Source organism: Dromiciops gliroides, chromosome 6 (assembly GCF_019393635.1).
Source record: "Dromiciops gliroides isolate mDroGli1 chromosome 6, mDroGli1.pri, whole genome shotgun sequence".
In the NCBI taxonomy this organism is placed as follows: domain Eukaryota; kingdom Metazoa; phylum Chordata; class Mammalia; order Microbiotheria; family Microbiotheriidae; genus Dromiciops; species Dromiciops gliroides.
In genome coordinates this window covers 25,789,142-25,807,967 of record NC_057866.1, presented here as the reverse complement: position 1 = coordinate 25,807,967, position 18,826 = coordinate 25,789,142, and the positions used below count along the sequence as shown (strand labels likewise).

General features: G+C 47.9%; 1 protein-coding gene across 1 annotated transcript in view; it reads left to right on the top strand.

The window, feature by feature from the left end:
* Nucleotides 1-15,586, top strand: part of TSPAN18 (tetraspanin 18) — a 79,395-nt gene extending 63,809 nt beyond the window's left edge. Inside the window, 6 exon segments of the mRNA XM_043970461.1 lie at nt 2,305-2,410; nt 4,164-4,255; nt 4,257-4,344; nt 10,442-10,490; nt 10,492-10,520; nt 13,656-15,586. Of these exon segments, the coding sequence (XP_043826396.1) occupies nt 2,305-2,410; nt 4,164-4,255; nt 4,257-4,344; nt 10,442-10,490; nt 10,492-10,520; nt 13,656-13,705 (414 nt within the window). The 3' untranslated portion in view covers nt 13,706-15,586.
* The last annotated feature ends 3,240 nt before the right edge of the window (nt 15,587-18,826 follow it).

The following is an 18,826-nucleotide window of genomic DNA, read 5'->3' as shown; positions in this document are numbered from 1 at the left end:
GAAGAAAGAAAGAAAGAAAGAAAGAAAGAAAGAAAGAAAGAAAGAAAAAAGAAAGAAAGAAAGAAAGAAAGAAAGAAAGAAAGAAAGAAAGAAAGAAAGAAAGAAAGGAAGGAAGGAAGAAAGGAAGAAAGGAAGAAAGAAAGGAAGAAAGAAAAAAGAAAGAGAATGAGAGAGAAAGAAAGAGGAAGAAAGAGAGGAAGGAAGGAAGGAAGGAGGAAGGAAGGAAGGAAAGAAGGAAGGAAGGAAGGAAGGAAGGAAGGAAGGAAGGAAGGAAGGAAGGAAGGAAGGAAGGAAGGAAGGAAGGAAGAAAGGAAGGAAAACCAGGTACATTGGGAAGATTCCTTTCCACTCTCCTCCCCCATTGAAACATTGAAAGTCTATGAAGGCTGAGGCAGGCTGGATCTGAATGTCTCAGAAATAAAATTCTTTGTCAGAGGAGTGAGGAGGCTGGGTGGCTTGCCCATGTCCCCATCTGACAGCCATGGATAGCTATCTAGTGGACAGTGGAGGGGGTACCAGGATGAGAGCTAAGGGAATTCAGCAGGTGCCCTTTCTCCTGTCCCCTATGCCTGGGTGAATGAGAACCCAGGAGTACAATGACACTTGAAACTAGGGCATCGCGTACTCTGAGGGCATGACTTGGATACTGAAGGAGATCTGGCCGAGTCTTGTCCCGGGGATTAACTCTTTCCAATTCTGAATGGGAGTTGTCATGCTCAGGCAGTGCCACCTACGGGCAAGTTCATGGACAAGCACCACCAGTAGATGGGGACCCGGGATAGGGACAAGTGGAAGTGAGGATTCCCAAGGAGAGCAGGCTGGAGAAAATGTCGGGGACATGAAAAATGAGTTAGGAGAGGGGTTTTTTGTGCTATGGACACCTTTGGCAGTTTGTTAAAACCTCTGGACTCCTGCTCAGACTAGTGTTTTGTAAATGTACAAAATAAAATACATAGGGATTACGGAGGAAAAAACAATTATATTGAAATATTTATCAAATATTTTAAAAGCTCACAGAACCAAATTAAAGGAATCCCGTAGACTATAAAAGTCTAGAATCGCCCTGACGTTGTGGACCTTGCTCTCTCTCTGAGTGCTTGGTCCCAGAACAGTATGGCAAACATGGAAAGAAACTAGTTTTACAATCAGGGACTTAGGTTCACCTGTCTCTGAGACTTCCTGCCTGAGTAGCCTTGGGCAAGGCCTCAGTTTTCTCACCTGCAAAATGGGGCAGGATGGGGACCATAGATGACCTCTGCGGTTCCTTCTAAGTCTATGATCTCTGTTTCAGTTTGTTCATGGAAGCAAACACTGTCTGTGTATACATCTGCTCAGTGCCTCCCAAGCAAGCAAGTGCTTTTCCAGTCCTGTTGTTATAGAAAGAGCTCCGGGCGTTGCAGCAGGAGCCTGAGTTCAAATCCTATCTCTCATGCTTCTTTATCATAGGCAAAGAATAATAATAATTATTATTATTGTTGTTGTGGTTATTATTACTATTAATCATCTGGAACTTGTAGAAAACTCCTAGTGAAGAAACTCAACCATTGCAGATTCTCAGCTCCTCTCTGACTTATAGTCTTAGGGGACTTGGGGGACACTAAGAGCATAAGGAACCAACCTATGGCTGCTTAACCAGGAAGCACCAAGGGCAGGATTTGAAACCCATACTTCCCAGAATCTCTCCTGCCCATTTACAAACTGGAGCTCCTGTATCCACCCACCCCACCCATCCATTCCATCCATCCATCCATCCATCCATCCATCCATCCAGCCATCCATCTATCCATCATATCTTTGGCATCACTAGATGTATGTACACACAGCTGGCTACACTGGGTCCAATGGGATCCATATCTCACTGGTCATTGCTTCAAAATTCTTCATCATTTGCATAATCCCAGCTTCCTAACATTTTAGGAGTACCCATTCCTGTCCCATCACTAAAAGAAATCAACTTTTTCAATGCCCAGAAATGGTCACACACTCTTCCATCCAGACATTAATCAAGGGGAGCCACTACTTGCACAAGCAGCCCATTGTGCTCGAGGGATATGCTATTATAATTCATTAGGGAGGTTTTTCCTGCCATTGAGAGAGAGAAGATAGAGTGGACAGTGGAGCCAACCTCAGAGCCAGGAAGGACCCAGGTTCAAGCCCTGGCCTATGACAAAAGAATGACATTGGTCACTAACATATCACAACCTCTAGATGCTCTGGGCACCTCCCCACACCTATTAGGCTGCACAGTCAGGGACTTTGGGTGTACTTTTTGGGGGTCTTCATATCCTTCTTCGCCTATTCTCACTAACAAGAGAGTTCTTCACCAAGGAGCTGACCAAGCATTATCAGGGGAAGCAGACGAGACAGACGTCTTTTTCAGTAACCTGAACTCCGGTCATGATCACAGGGAGTCTCCTAGAAAGATGTGCTACATGGCTTTTGGTACCTTACTGGATTTCTAGTGGCATCTCTACTCCTAGTAGAGTTTTGGGGATTGGTGCTTTGACAAATGGTATCAAACTCAAATAGAAATGGGATCCCTGGGGACTGCATGTTGACTTAGAAAACCTCCCCTTAGCCACCTCCCACGCTGCTACTTCCTAACTTCTCCCGATTCTGCAGTTGATCAAATTATTGTTGATTGGGCCCCCTTCCAAATTGGATCCTGGGGTGGGAGGGAGAGACCAGGAGCACTCACAGCAGGTATAGTGGTAGAAGGGATGGATTTGGGAGTCAGAAAGATCTCATCTGAAATTCTGACCTTTGCTCCTTGCTTTCTGGGTGACTTTAAAGCAAGCCTTAGTTTTCCTCTTCTAGAGATAAGGTTGGGAGAGATGGTCCTCTAAGGACCTTCCCCAAGATCCAAAGGCTGTGCCCCACAAGGAGAATGTTCTCTCACTTGTTGACTTAAAAAGACGGACCAGAAAGGGGGTCCCTATCTCCACAACCTCTAGAATTCTAGAGATCCATTTAGGTGAGAAGGCTCTGACCCTCTCCTCCATGCTAGAATTAACTCCTTCTGACGTTCGTCTTATCTTGTCTTATATTATCAGCATCTCAGAGACCAAATGCACTTCAGGTTTTTATCAGCTAGGGGTGTGTAATGGATAGAGTGTGGTAGCTAGAGTCTAGAAGACCAGAGTGCAGATTGACCTCAGGGCGAAGGACTGTATAGACCCTGGACAAGTCCACCTAACCTATGTCTCAATGCCCTCATTCCTCAATGGGATGATAACATCACTTAGCTCCCAGGATTGTGATGAGAATCAAATGAAATAATATTTGTAAAGGGCTTTGCAGACCTTAAAGCACTATCTAAATGCTAGCTATTTTTTTTTATTTTTGCGGGAAAATGAGGGTTAAGTGACTTGCCCAAGGTCACATAGCTAGTGCCAAGTCTTCAGGTCGGATTTGAACTCAGGTCCGCCTGGAATCCAGGGCCAGTGCTTTATCCACTGCGCCACCTAGCTGCTTCCGCTAGCTATTTTTATTAGCAGAGCTGGAAAGACCTTAGCGGTCCCCTGCTACAATGCCTTCAGTTTACAAGGAAGAAACCGAGGCCCAGAGAGCTTAAGTGATGGTCAAACTGAAGACTGAAATAAGGAACAAAGCCTTTGATCTAGGGCTTCTAAGGTTATGGGTTATCTCTCTCTCTCTCTCTCTCTCTCGCGCTCCTCATTCTCTCTCCTCTCTCTCTCCTGCTCCCTCCTCTCTCTCTCTCTCTCTCTCTCTCTCTGGGTTGGGGTGCTTAAATGACATCTCCAGACATGCCAGTTTTTGTGTTCCAGTCCTTCCTAGACCCTCCAGCTCATTCCCTTCCATGGAAAAGGACATGAACTTTGGAGTTGTTCCGATCCTCAGAAATCATCTCATCTAACCCCCTCATTGTTACAGAGAAGGGAACTGAGCTCAGAGGAGGGAAAGACTTACCCAAAGTCATACAGGTAGTAAGTAGCCAAATTAGAATTCAAACTCAGATCTAAGACTCCAACCTCTCTCATGAAAGAGATGACTTATCGCTCTCTCCCCTGGAAGCTGGAAGAACTTGTACATAATAAGCGTTTAATAGAGGTTGGGTGTTGGGCGTCCCTATCCTTCAGTCTCCACCAAGTAAATTGTCTCCTTGTTCTCGGTGCGTGTGTTTAGTTTGGTTGCTGGTGGAGTTAACGGCCCTGAAGACTTTAAAGGCTGCCCCGGTTTACCGCTTCCTGAATTTCAATGGGGATGAGTCCCAGAGGCATGCTGCCGGAGAGAAGCCCCAGAGCCGGGATGGCGTGCTGGTCAACAGGGAAGAGTGCCTATTGGGAAGAGACCGGTCCTTGAACAAACAGGTAGAACAAACAGGTCTCACAGCCGGGAAGAATAACGGGGTGAAGGGGGGCAGGAAGGACAGGACTGGATCTCTTTAAATGCATGAAGCTGGGACGATGCAAATGACAGAGGATTTCGAAGCAATGACCCGGTGAGATCATGGAGCCGTCGGACCCAGTGTAGCGTCGTGTGTACAGACAGCCACCGAGCGAAAGAGATGATCATTTGCTGCAGGGGCTCCTGCTTATAAAGGAGGAGGGGAGGCAGGGAGAGACCCTGGAAGGTGTGGGTTCAGCGTGTCTCACTTCCATACTAGGCAGGCGGGTGAAACCTAACATACACGTGACCAGGTTGATGAGGGAGGGGCACGTTTTCTCTAAGGAAATCAGGCCTGATTGATACAGCCTCCCCGAATTTTAGAGGCGACCAAATAGGTCTGACTTGTGGGGCTAGACCTTGAACAAGGAATAAACCTTCACTCTCTGTGGTCCATATGCTGAGACCAGGAGCAAAGCCTTCGATCTAGAACTTGGAAGATTGTGGGTACACTTCCTCGTTGTCCACAGAGAACAAGTAATGTAAAAAATGTACACGGAAACAGAGTAAATTAAGAGTTTTCCCAGGGGTAAAGTAAACTTCTTACACATAAGAAACCTGGGATTTAAAGAATATACTTAAACTCTTTTTTTTTTTTTTTTTGCGGGGCAATGAGGGGTTAAGTGATTTGCCCAGAGTCACACAGCTAGTAAGTGTCAAGTGTCTGAGGTCATATTTGAACTCAGATACTCCTGAATCCAGGACCAGTGTTTTATTCACTGCACCACCTAGCTGCCCCTACCTGAAGTTTCTTTCTTTTTCTTTCTTTCTTTCTTTCTTTCTTTCTTTCTTTCTTTCTTTCTTTCTCTTCTTTCTTTCTTTCTTTCTTTCTTTCTTTCTTTTTCTTTCTTTCTTTCTTTTTCTTTTCTTTTTTTTTGCAGGGTAATGGGGATTAAGTGACTTGCCCAGGGTCACACAGCTAGTAAGTGTCAAGTGTCTGAGGCCAAATTTGAACTCAGGTCTTCCTGAATCCAAGGCCAGTGCTTTATCCAATGACACAGAACCTTAGAGTTGGAAAAGACTTCAGTAGCCCCCCGTAATACAACTCACTACCTGAACAAGAATCCTTTGGACTCTTAGTCTTCAAGTCAAAAAGGCCTGAGTTTGGATCCTGTCTCAGAAACTTGCTAGCTATGTGATTGTGGGTCAGACATTTTCATTTGTCAGCCTCAAGTTTCTCTCATCTGTGTAATGGAGATAAAAAATAGTACCCACATCGTGGATTTGTTAGGATATAGGATGAAGACTTTTGTAGTTTTGCTGGTTGTTGCTGAGTTGTATCTGACTCCTGTTAACCACCCAGTCTACCTCATCCCTAAAAAGCAATTCTTTCATAAAGGAAAAATGGTCTTCCAGGCTTTCCTTGAAGTCCTCCAATAAGGAGGAACTTTTTGCCTTTGGAGGACCCTATTCTATTTTGAAAATCACTCACAGAATATTTAAGCTAGCAAGGATCTTGGGACCCAAGAACTGGAAGGGACAGTCGAGGTAGATCTAATTTGGGGGGTTTAACCTAAGCTCCATGGAGCCCCAGGTGGTCTGGTGGGTAGATTTCAAGGGGTCCATGAACTTAAATGAAAAAAAGGATGCATCTTTGTTTGTTTCACTAATCTCTAAATGAAAGTTGGCATTCCCTTCAATTATTTAAAAGCTTGGTTCTGAGAAGGGTCCACAGGCTACAGCAGATTGAAAGGGGCTTGTGACAGCCGATAAGAAAAGGCTAAGAAGTCCTGCTCTAGCTGAACCCCCTCATTTTGCTGATAGGAAACCAAAGACCCAGAAGAGGGAGCTCAGACTGAAGGTCACACAGAGAGTAAATGGCTGTCGGGATTCAAACCAGAGCTTCTGGTTTCAAAGCCAGTGCAGTCTTTACTGTGCTGTGGCTGCCTCCCTCCCATGCAGCCCAGCCCTTCTGCTGACAGCCGACCCCACACACACACACACACCTCTGGGGGACAACATCTGACTGCATCAGGATCAGGGCACTGAGGCTGCACCAGCTGTGTATTTCCAAACAAACAAATGAAAAGGGGATTTCTAGTCTTCATTTAGAAACCAGGCCTGGGGGGGGGGTGTTCCTCCTCACCACCCCACCCCCATCCTGCCACCCTCCCCTGGTTTTGGTGTAGTTGTTTTTCCTCTGTTCTGTGTGGTGTCGTGTGTCTGTTCTTTCTCTCTCTCTGTCTCTCTCTCTGTCTCTCTGTCTCTCTGTATCTGTCTCTCTTTCTCTCTCTGTCTCTCTGTCTCTGTCTTTCTCTGCCTGTCCTCTGTCCTGTCTCTCTGTCTCTGTCTCTGTCTTTCTCTCTCTCTCTGTCTCTGTCTTTCTCTTTCTCTCTGTCTCTGTCTCTCTGTCTGTCTCGTTCTCTGTCTCTGTCTTTCTCTGCCTGTCTCTGTCTGTCTCTGTCTCTCTCCCTCTCCCCTCTCCCGCTCCCCTGTCTCTTCCTCCTCCTCCTCCCTTGGGATACCATGGGTAAGCACTTGGCAACCCTTGAAAAGCTCTATAAATTCTGGTAGCTGGAGAAGGCCCTAGAAGCCACCATAGTCCAGCTTCTCATCTGACACTAGAGGAAAGCGGAAGTCCAGAGAGGAGGGGACTTGCTTGAGGTTGCTCTAACGCTCACTCGACCTGCATCTACATCTTTTGCCCTCTAATCTAGGGCTCTTCCCAAAGACGGTCTCTAATGTCCCTTCTGACATTCTGATCTTAAGGCGCCCACGGAGAGATGCTGAGCCCTGTTCCCCCTCCCCCAGCCTCACTCAGCCTCTAGGTTTAACAACAACCAGGTCCACCAGGGCACGACCCAGAAACCCCCCAACCCCTCTTTCTTCCTCAGGAAACAGAGGATTGTCGTTCCCCCTTTTCAGTTACTCTGGGGACCGAATGGCCCATGGCACTCAGGGCCACCACCAAGACCTCAACCTTCTATCCAGATGTTTTGGAGGACACTTAGGGGATGGGGGGGAAGCTAGGGCCCAAGAACCTTGGGACGGCAAAGCTGTGGTGGGGACTCAGCAGCTGTAGAAAAGCTGGTCTGCCTGCTCCCTGCTGCCCAGGGTCACCCTGCAGCCAGCTGTGGGCTAAACCCAGCTCAGTCTTGTCTGCACAGGGGATGAGCCGGCACAAGTCATGTTGTTGTCTGAGCCTAGCTCTCCTGCGCATTTGAACCTGCCACCTATCAAGAGTCTTGGGCACTCACTCTATCACACTACCTCCATGTCACTTTCCACTGCTGCCTTGCTTAGGGGTCAGCCAATCAATGAGCATGTATTGACTAAGCACCAACCATGCGCCAGGCACCATGCTAAGTCCTGGGGATGCAAAGACAGGCAAAAGACAGCCCCTGCTCTTGAGGAGCTTACAATCTAATGGGAGAGACAACATGCAAACGGCTACATGAAGATAAGCTATATACAGGATACACTGAAAAAAATGCATAGAGGGAAGGCACGAGAATTAAAAGATTGGGAAAGGCTCTCTCCAAGTATCGCTGCTGATGCTGGGGGAAGATGAAAAGGCGGCCCCCGCCCTGCCACAAGTAGAAGGCCGGGCAGTTGGATCTGTGGGATGAGAGGCAGCAGCACGCCAAGCATCCCAGAGGAGGGTACCTGTCTCACCCCACCCAAAGTTGCCTGTCTCCAGCTTCTTACAAAAAGGCCAGCCAGGGGGTCTCTATCCTGGCTCCTATACTAGAAAGGTGATGGGTTTGGTGGGAAGGTCATCACCAAGAGAACCAGGTGAGACTTGGTGCCACAGGAGCTGGCTTCAGGGAGTCTGGATGTTTTCAGTGCTCTCTCACCTTCGTCCCTGGTTTCCTGCCCCCCCCCAGCTCAGTTAGAGGGGTGTTCTTTGGTAGGAGTGGTTTTGTGAGTCAGCACCGCGTGGAGTTGTCTGAGCTCTCAGACACAGCATCTATCCAAATCCTGGGCATTGATAACTGAGTGTCCAAATGGTAGGGATAGCCCCCTCCTCCACAACACCTTCCGAACCCTCCCCCGGCCTGTGGAGTGGGCCTATGTCTAGGCATCATGACCTCTGGGCCCTTCTTGGCCCTGCCCACACCTCCTGAATCCTGGCACTGCACACGCCAGGATAGCCCAGCTCACTTGCACCCTAGGGCAGACACTCTGAATGGGTCATCTGAGTTTGTGGTCATGGCCGGTCTGGGGTATCATCAAATCATGACTCTAAAGCTAGAAGGGATATGAGAGATGATTGAGGCAGGTCCCCTCGTTTTACAGATGAGGGATATGAAGGCAAGGGAGAGAGGAAATGATTTGCCCATAGTTACATGGCTAGTGAGTGTTTGAGCCAGTTTTCGTGCCCTATCCACCTAGCTATGCTGGCAGCTAGGGATACCGTGGGCTAGCCCAATGGACCTAGAGTCTAGAAGACCTAGTTCAAATATGGCCTCATATATGTTCTAGCTGTGTGACCCTAGTCAAGTCACTTAATGGCTGCCTGCCTCAGTTTCCCCATCTGTAAAATATTACGAAGATCAAATGGAGATATTTGTAAAGGCACTTAGCATACTGCCTGGCATATAGCAGGCACTTATTCCTTCCTTCCCCAATCTTATTCTTGTATCAGGTTATCAAAACCCAATGGGAGAAACTTTGGTGGCTACTAGAAGTCAGTCTCAATTTCCCTCATCGCAAAGTTAGGAGAGTACAACTCCGAGGTCTCTTCCAGCCATATATCTATGATCCTATCATCTAGCCAGCCCCCATACCTAATAATAACGCATAATTTATGTAGCATTTTACAGATCACAATTGGGACCCTCCAGCCCCAAACAGAAACAATGTGAACTGGGTGGGCGGCAGACAGGGGAAAGACTTTGGGGCAAAAGGGAGGGAAGAGTGTGTTCCCGATTGTGGCTCTAGCCTACCACCCACAACTGGACAGAGCCCAGGAGTGTGGGTGGGGGAGCTCGAGAATAGAAGAGGACAGATAGGAGAACAGCTGCCACATAGCCCAGGGGAACCCACGAGCAGATTGGGCTAAAGCCCAGCTTAGCTGTGTCCTCACTGCCGTGGCACCAGCTCTAGGTCCATTCAAGAGCCCATGAGCTACCCAAACAGACCCTGGCAGCATTTTCCATGTGAACAAGCCAGTGCCCACCTCAGCCCATCCTAACTAGAGCTGGCAATCCCTTATCCAGGCACCTCATTCTCCTATTGTCTTCATGGGCACTAGAGCCCCCAGGTGTTCTGCTGATAAGTAACAAGGGGGAAGAAGGGTATTTCTTCCTTGTTTGTTTTACTGATGGCCCCTCGTCCACAAGCTACTACTTGTGATACTAGAGGCAATTTCATGGATGGGAAATGTGCTGTTACCCAGGCCACCTGGCAAGAAGAACACAGAAAAGAGTGGGGCGTGATAGAATCGACTATTGTTCTAAGGATGTGTGTGTCTGCACACATCCGTGTAGAATCATATGAACTCTAAGAGAAATAAATGTAAAGTCGTGCGGTTGGGGCCCAATAAATCAACTGCACAAAACACAAGATGGAGGAGGAATAGATGTTCCAATCTAGGGGTCTTAAAAACCAGTATGGATCTTCAGTGTGACACAGTAGTCATAAAAACTCATGCAGTCTAGATCTCATAAAGAAACTTGTTTGCTTGTGTCTGATTCTTGGTGACCCCATTTGAGGTTTTCTTGGCAAAGACGCTGGGGTGATTTGCCATTTCCTTCTCCAGCTATTTTACAGATGAGAAAACTGAGGCAAACAGAGTGAAGTGACTTGCCCAGGGTCACTAAGCTAATGTTTCAGAGGCTTGCTTTGAACTCAGGCCCTCCTTACTCTGGAACCGGGTGTTCTGTGCACTTATGGTGCCCCCTGCCAGCCCCCACTGAGGTAATGGTCCCACTGGAACTTTGCCTGTGTGACTCTAATCCGCAGCCTTGTTTCGGGCCGATGCCCAGATGCTCAGTATAGCTCTCCAGGCTGGTCTGGCTCATTCTTCAATGGAAAGCCAACTTTTCTGGGCCTGTGGCTGACCTAACCCTGCTGTCTTTTGTCCTCCTAGGGGTTTACACCGTGATCCTCAATTCCTTTGAGACGTATGTATATCTGCTGAGCCCTCGCCATCGGGGTGTTGGCTATTGAGGGTGAGCAACGCCAGTCCCGACACGCCTTTTGTATCCAGGCAGCACAGCCCACTCCATGCCCACTTGGCAGGAGCTTTGGTCCTTCTACCCTGGCTCCCCTGTGGGATTTCCTTCCCCTATCCACTGTGTCCACCTTCTAGTTCCAGACCTACCATCTGATAAGTCTGTTGCCGTTTGTCTACAAAGATGGTCCCTGCCTGATACATGCACTGAGTCATTCTCGCAGTCAGGAGAAGGGGTTCAGACGCATCTCACTCCCCCATCACCTCCACCTTGTTATTATCAAGGACCCATATTTATAAGGCCTGGGCTGAGGAATTGTGGGGCTGTGCTTAAGAAATAGTATGCATTTAGGGGCAGCTAGGTGGTGCAGTGGATAGAGCACTGGGCCCTGGAGTCAGGAGTACCTGAGTTCAAATCCGGCCTCGAGACCTTAACACTTACGAGCTGTGTGACCCTGGGCAAGTCACGTAACCCCAATTGCCTCACTTTAAAAAAAGGAAAGAAAGGAAGAAAGAAAGAAAGAAAGGAAGAAGAAGGAGAGGAAAGAAAGCAAGGAGAGAGAAAGATAGTTATTACTATTTGGGGAAGAAGAATGGTCCATTGGGGGGCATGGACCAAAGTCACATGCATTGTTCACCTCACTCACCCAGGATTCAAGGTGGCTGAGGTCACCCCAAGGTGTGTCTGGGACAAAGCTTCATGCAGGTGGAGGCCCATAAAAAGACTTTCCCATTGGAGAAAGAGAGCCAAACACTCTCAGGCTGAGCCCCACTCATCCTCAGAGTTTGCGGGATAGTTGCTTATCCATCAACCCTCTCTTGACCTGGGCAGTCCTCCAGACCCCCTGACCTAATATGAGCAAACCTTTATTCAATACAAAAGTCATAATTTCCCCAGATCTCAGCTCCCAGCATGGGGTAAAGAGCCCTCACCTTGAATGCATGAGTTGAGCAACTCAGCTCCTTGTGACCTGTATGATTCTAGGCAAGTCCAGGCCTCAGTTTCTTTATCTGTAAAAGAAGGGTCTTGACCTAGACCTGTAAAGGTCCCTTCCAACTTGAGCTCTAGCATTCTTTGATCCTCTGTGCCTTGTGAGGTTTTATATAAAAGGGAGGCAGGGTAAAGCCATCATATCATTATTATCTCACTCTTCTCATCTTTCTGATGGAGTTAATAATGGTTATCATTGATATAATAATCATTACTAATCATATTAGCTACTCACACTTCTATAGAGCCTTAGGGCTTACAAAAGCATTTTCCTTCTCACACCCCTGGGAGAGGTTGGTGTAGATAATTGCCAGGGCTTTGCAGAACAAGAAAATATTTCTTTGTAACTATAATTTGGGTTTCATCAATAGGCAGGCATGGCTGACTCAAAGGCTCTCTGGCCCCTATTTTCCATTTCCATTTCTCTCTCCTACCCAGGGTAAAGAAATAGGGGTTATAGTGATCCTTTCTGTAGACTTTAAGGTTTACAAAGTGCTTTACCCTACCATGGACTGACAAAGTAGGCATTATGTTATTATTATCCCCATTTTCCAGATAAATTAATCAAGTTTCAGGGAAGTTAGATGCCTGACCCAAGGTTACGGGTCAGTCATTGTCAGAGCTGGGATTCCAACCCAAGCCTGGCATATTTCCCACTGCCCACAACTGTCTGAGGCTCAGATTCCTCCCCATGGGCTTAGGCCATCACTCCTGTCTCACATGTTTCCGGGAGGTTTCTCTACCTGTCTTTCCCTGAATGTTCTGTTCTCACCCATTTTTGATGCCTGGGTCTTTAGAAGGTTGAGTAGATTCACTAGTCATTTCTCAGAGCTAGCTTCTACACTGACACAAAACTCAGTTTCACTGCCCTTGCTCTTGACTATCCTAGCTCTTGTCTACAAGGCTAAACTTTCTCCTTCAAAAGGGCTAAGTAAATCTGGCCGTGTACGGGGTAACGCCATCTGTCAGCTGAAGTCTCTATCTATGAAACTACCTCCCTCCCTTCTTCTCTTTCTTGCCCTGGAGATAAGAGAAGCAACAGCAGATCATTGCGGAGCTATTACCTTGATCCGTCCAAAGGGCCCAGGAGAGCCATAGCCAGGCAGAACAAATAACAAAAGCAATGGTTTCCTAGCCTTCACCCGGCCTCTCCCTATGGATTCTCAGTCTTTTCAGGCAGTGATGTAAAAGCCTCAAAGCAGGCAATATTTGTGCTAATTCATTTCCATTTATTTTTTAATCAAGAAAGATCCACCCAATATTTTTAGGAAAGAGGATGTCCAGTCTCCAGAGCTTTCAAGTTTGGTGAGCAATATCCTAGCAGCTCCTAGTCCAGACTTTCAAGTGGAGACAGGAAAATTCAGTGGGAAAATTCCAAGTTCCCCCAGATTTTGGTCTTAGGAAGGTAATTGATCTGATTCAATGTCTGCTTTTGTCCCCCAAAGCTTCCTTCAATGGGTAGTACAACCAAGGCCTGACAATGTTGTTAAGACCCATGCCACCTCCCCCTACTCCGCTCATTCTGGGAAGGACTTACCTTAGATCTCTTGGTCACTGCAGTGCCCAGAGATGACAGCAGCACAGAATCGTGGCTCTTAGAGCTAGAGCCAGAGGAGGCCTTCTAGTCCAACATTCCCAGTTTTACAGGCGAGGAACTGAGGCCCAGGGAACTTATGTGACATGCCCAAAGTTTACACAGATAGTGAGTGTCTGAGGCAGGATTTGAACCCAGGGTCCTCAGACTCTAGAGCAAGCGCACTCTCTAACGCATCATACTGCTTTTGCTGACAACTCCTCATCTCAGGCAGTACCCAGAGCAAAGAGCAGCGTAGCCCCTAGCAAAATAAGGCAAATTCTCTCAGTCCAGTCCGTTCCACTCAATCCAATTTCACAAACGTTTATTAAGAACCCATGTGGTGCGAGCATTGTGCTGAACGTGGGGACACGGAGATAAAGTGACGGCAGTCCTGGCCTCTAGGAACTTCCACTCGACTGGGAGGGGGGTATGAGGATATTTATATATAATACGGACTAGGGGAGTGACGAGGGCAGAGGACGGAACCTCCGAAGTCTCCCTCCCTCGTCACGTCAAGGCGGCGCCGTCAGCCGCAGCCTGACTGTCTCCTGCTTTCTCTCTGCAGCTGTTCGCCATGATCTTTGCCATGTGCCTCTTCCGAGGGATCCAGTAAAGAGGATCCTGCCCCTCCTGGTCCTGGTGATTGCTAACCCTGCCTTGCCTCCTCCCCTCCCTACGGTCCCCACTCCTGCCTGCCTGCCCAATCCAGACAAAAGAAAAGCTGGCAGGGGCTGGGTGGTGGGGATGGTGAGATGAAATAGGGCAGTAAATAGCTATTTTTTTAACAAGAAGAAATGAAGAAAGGAAACAAAATATTGTTGTAACATATTCTTGGCCAAGGAAATAGCCCCGAATCAGAGGGGCTGCGCACTGGACGTGAGCGCTGGGCTTCTCCCTAAGGGCACCCTGCCCAGGGACCAGGAGCCAGAAACCAACCAGGGGTGGATTGCACTAAAGACCAAAGGAGCATTGGCAGCACGGTGGTGGGAAGGCATCTCCCAGCATTCCTTCTTCCAGTACAGCCGGACCCCATGACCACCCCTCGGGGCCAGTCTTATAGACCACAACCACCACGTTTGACCAGGCCAAGAGAAGGCAGGATGTCTTTGGAACTCCACCTTCCAGCCCCTCCCACATCAACCCAGCCCTAGCCCTGGGAGAGGAGGGGAAATCAGAGGAGTATTGTCCCCTTCTCACTTCCTCCCTCCAGAGCTGAAACTAAGGCAGGGCAGTGAAGTTTGGCTCCAAGCGGGGGAATTTAGAAGTAGCCACATCACCTTCCTGGGGGCACACACCGACCTGCCCAGCCCACCTCTGGCAGCAGTGGGGATGGTGGTCACTCACCCCCTGGCACATGCCCAGCTCTGGCCCTAGCAGCCACCGCAGTGTGCTTTTTGGTTCTCCAAGTCCTACTTTCAGCAGGGCAGAAATCTCAGGGGTGCGCGGACATCCGCCCTCTTGCTGCAGGTGAAAATGTCTGCCTTCCTTCCTTCTTCAGTTTCCCTTCTCCAAGCCTTCTCTTTCCCCATGGACTATCCCTTCTCTTTCCCTCCTGATAAGGACAGGAGGAAAAGGCTGTGCCCAAGAGGAGGATCCAGGGCCCCTGTAGGGATGCCATCGGGGCCCAAGAAATGAAGACAAATCCCTACTCCCTGCACGCCCATCAGCTTATGGCTTTCCTTCCTCCAAAGGGCCCTGGTGAGAAAGGAAAAAAGGAGCAGTCTTCAACAGAGACCGCAGGGAGGACCAAGAGCCTTTTTCTGAGGAAACAGGGAGGAAGACTGAGCCAGGGTAGTGCAGGGTGCAGTTGGGGGATGGCGGTAGAGTATCTAGAACAGACCCAGAGTGGGGACAAATGGGGAGGCTTTTCTCCTCTCTGCTTTTCCTACACTCAGATGAGCCTTCACCCAATCCGAGGGGGATGGGAGCTGAGGGTGAGGAGTGGGGTTGGTGGGAGACTTAATCCCAGTGTAGGCTGTCAATTGTCTTAGAAACTAGGGCCCTTTTCAGAAGCTACTGACTCTTTGAAGAAAGAAAGAAGACTTGGGCGGGTAGGGTAAGGGCAGGCTCCGGGCTCTCCACCAGGTCCAGGGCCAGAGCTGCTGCTGCTGCTGCTGCTGCTGCTTGTTTTTTGTAATCATTGCCCTGCACCACTCCCTCCAACCCTGACTTGCCCCTTTTCCCTTCTCTCTGTCATTATCTAATTGGAGGCCCTAGGAGAGGTTGAGCGCCACAGGGCACTCCCAACTTCCCTCCCCCAATCACCCAATCTCCTGCCATGTGAAATAAGTTTAAAGTCTATTTTGAAAATGTAAATGTTCCTTGGAGTAGATAGCAGAGCTAATTTATCATGTATTCCCTCCCATCAGGCTTTTTTTATATTGGGGAGTTTTTTTGTAATATAAAACAGAACACACATTGAATGTTCTGCACCGGTCTTTGTGTCTGTTTCTTAAAAAATAAGTAAATAAATAACTGCATACATAAATGGTGACTGAGAATCAGGCTGCTTTTGATTTGGAAGCTGGGGAGGGTGGTGGAATGGGGAAAGTCAGGGGAGGGAGCATCCTGCCAACCGGAAGCAGATGTGTGCAGGAGGCCAGGGGAAGAGGAAAGGGCCCTGGGTGCGGAGTCAAAAGGGTGAGGATTGAACACCGGCTCTGAGGCTCACTTGTGACCTTCGGGGTCCTGGCCCCTCCAAGCCTCAGTTTCTCCATCTGTGAAGTGATGTAAATGGCCTGTGAGACCCCCTCCAGCTCTAACTCGGCAATGCTGTGAATCCGTCTCAGAGCTGGAAAGGTCTTTAGGACAAAATGTCAGAGCTGGAAGGGACCTTAGAACATAGAATGTCAGAGCTGAGAGAGAGGGAGCTTAGAACATGGAATGTTGCTTCTGGAAAGGTCTTCAGAACACAGAATGTCAGACCTCTGAGGCACCTTAGCATAGAGAAGAAAGAGCATCACAGTCGGAAGGAACCTTATAACATAGAATATTCACAGTGAAAGAAACTTTACAACAGAAAATGGGATGTTACCACTGCAAGAGAGCTCACCACATGGAACACAGAATGTCCCAAGTAGGAAGGATCTTGGAACACTGAATGTTAGTAGTAAAAGTGACCTTTGGTACAGTGGATAGAGCACTGACCCTGGAGTCAGGAGTACCTGAGTTCAAATCCAGCCTCAGACACTTAACACTTACTAGCTGTGTGACCCTGGGCAAGTAACTTAACCCCAATTGCCTCACTAAAAAAAAAAAAAAGCAACCTTTGGGCTGGGGTGTCATGGACATCCTGGGCAGTGTGGTGAAGCCTTTTCTGAAAAATGTTTTCAAATGCAGAGTATTACAAAGGAAACCAATTATAATGAAATAAAGATGTAAATGTTTTCCCTGTCCAAGTTCACAGATTCCCTTGAAATCTATCCACTGACCCCTTGGCAGGTCCATGGACCCCAGACTAAGTGCCTCTACTTAGACCATAGAACATCAGAGCTAGAACATGCCTAACCGTGGAGAATATTCAAATTGGAAGGGACTTTACAACCTAGAACATCGAATGTTAGAGCTAGAGTGAGGTCATAGAACATAGAGATGCTGGCACCAAAAGAGACTCATAATGGTAACATGTCAGATCTGAAAGGACGTTAGAATACAGAACGTGGGATGTCATTGCTGGAAGGAACTTTAGAAAAAAGAACACAGAACGTTAGAGATGGAGGAGAACCTGAGAACAGGATGTTTAAAAAGCCAGAAGAGACTTTAAAATCCACTCAGTCCACCCCCCCCCCCCCGCATTTTACCAAGGAAACAGTGAGATGAACTGACCTGACCAAGGTCACCTAAACTCAATCTCTTTCCTTCCAGTCCAAGGTGCTTTTCACCAAACCGTTGGGTCTCGTCCCTTAATGCCTTGGTGGATGACAAGCTAATGTGATCATTCAATTCCATACTATTGGAGATGACGGGGACAAGGAGTAACTTTCAGTGATACCCATCTCAGGTAATATTTTCCCTTTATGGAAATGGCCTTGGGCACCTCTAAAGGGATGTTGCAAGATAGAATCTCCAAGTCAGGACAGGATCATGAAGTTGTCTGGAAGGCAAAGGGATCCACTGGTGGTAACATTTGCCCCTTCTTCCCTCTATTCATAAGGTCAAACTCTTGTCTGGCAAATCCAGAAGATCTTCATGATCCCCATCCTCTAAAAGTTCCCACAAATGTCTGTATCCAAGTAGCTCAGTATCCTGGAAAAGAGCCTTCAATTTTTTTTTTTTTAGTGGGGCAATGAGGGTTAAGTGACTTGCCCAGGGTCACACAGCTGGTAAATGTCAAGTGTCTGAGGTCAGATTTGAACTCAGGTCCTCCTGAATCCAGGGCCAGTGCTTTATCCACAGCACCACCTAGCTGCCCCCAAAGGGCCTTCAATTTTAAGGCAGATGACATAGATCAACCGCCTCATTTTACAGAGGAATTCGAAGCCCAGAGAAATTGCCTTGAGAGACTTTGTCCAAGGTTAAGGTAGTTAAAGGGGCAGAGCAGTAGCTGCCCTCAGGTCAATGGGAAGAAAGACCGCTTCCCATAGAGGGCTTCGGACCAGATCATCTCACCTTCCATGGGAAGGTTGGTTGAAGGTCCCAGGTTCCCTTCCAGGATCCTGCAAAGCTGTGGGGATGGGGGTGGGGGTGTGATTTCTTAAGCTCAATGTGCTATGATCATGATAAGAGTTGGACTCAGAGGGCCTGGGTTCACATCCTGGCTTTGACGTTTATTTACTTTTTGTCCCTTTCTCTCTCTGCCCCTCATCATGTTTTTAAGGTTTCTTCCAGATGCTCTAAGATTGCTTCCAATGCAGACATTTTATGTCCTGTGTCTCTAACGTCCCTTCCAGGGCTAACATTCTGTTCTCCAGTTTATTCCAGGCCTGACATTCTCTGTTCCAAAGACCCAGTTCTGACATTCTGTGTTCTAAGGTCTTTTCCATCCCTGATTGTCTCTCTTCTAGGTTTCAGCTTTGATGTTCTATGTTCTAAGTTTCTAAGGTGCCTTCCAGGCACAACATTCTATATTTTAAAGTCTACTCCAGATTTAACATTCTATGTTCTAGGATCCTTTCTGTCTGACATTCATTCTATGTTCTAAGGTCCCAGTTCTGACATTTTATCTTCTAAAGTTCTTTCTAATTGGCATTCTATGATCCAAGTTCCCAGTTCTGCTACAATAAGGGACTACAACTTTATTGTATGCATATGTGTTTGGGCAACTCTTGTGTGTGTGTGTGTGTGTGTGTGTGTGTGTGTGTGTGTGTGTGTGAAGCACACTGGGGGAGGTTGCTGGCCAACAGCTGGTCTCTTGCAGAGGTTTTGGGGATCATCTGGTACTGTGTGAAGCTTGTCTCATATAACCCACCCACTTGGTCCAGCCCCTGCCCCCTTCCCCAACACCACCCTGCACATACCTAGAAAGGGAAGCACAGTCAGAATCATAGCTTTCCCTTTCCATAAAATGATGCACTTTACCTGACCCTCCTCCCCCAAAGACAGGTGATCAAGAACAAGGTGGTGGGGCTGTCCTTCTGTCCTGTCCTATATCTTCAACCACATCAGCAGCCAAAGGAATAGGTCACGGCGGGCTCGAGGAAGCTTCTTTCCAGCTCCGGCTTCTCCAGTGCCACCAGCCATAGAAGCTGAGAGCTCTGGAGGAGTCTTGGGGGTGAGGGTGGGAGTGGGGAGAGTC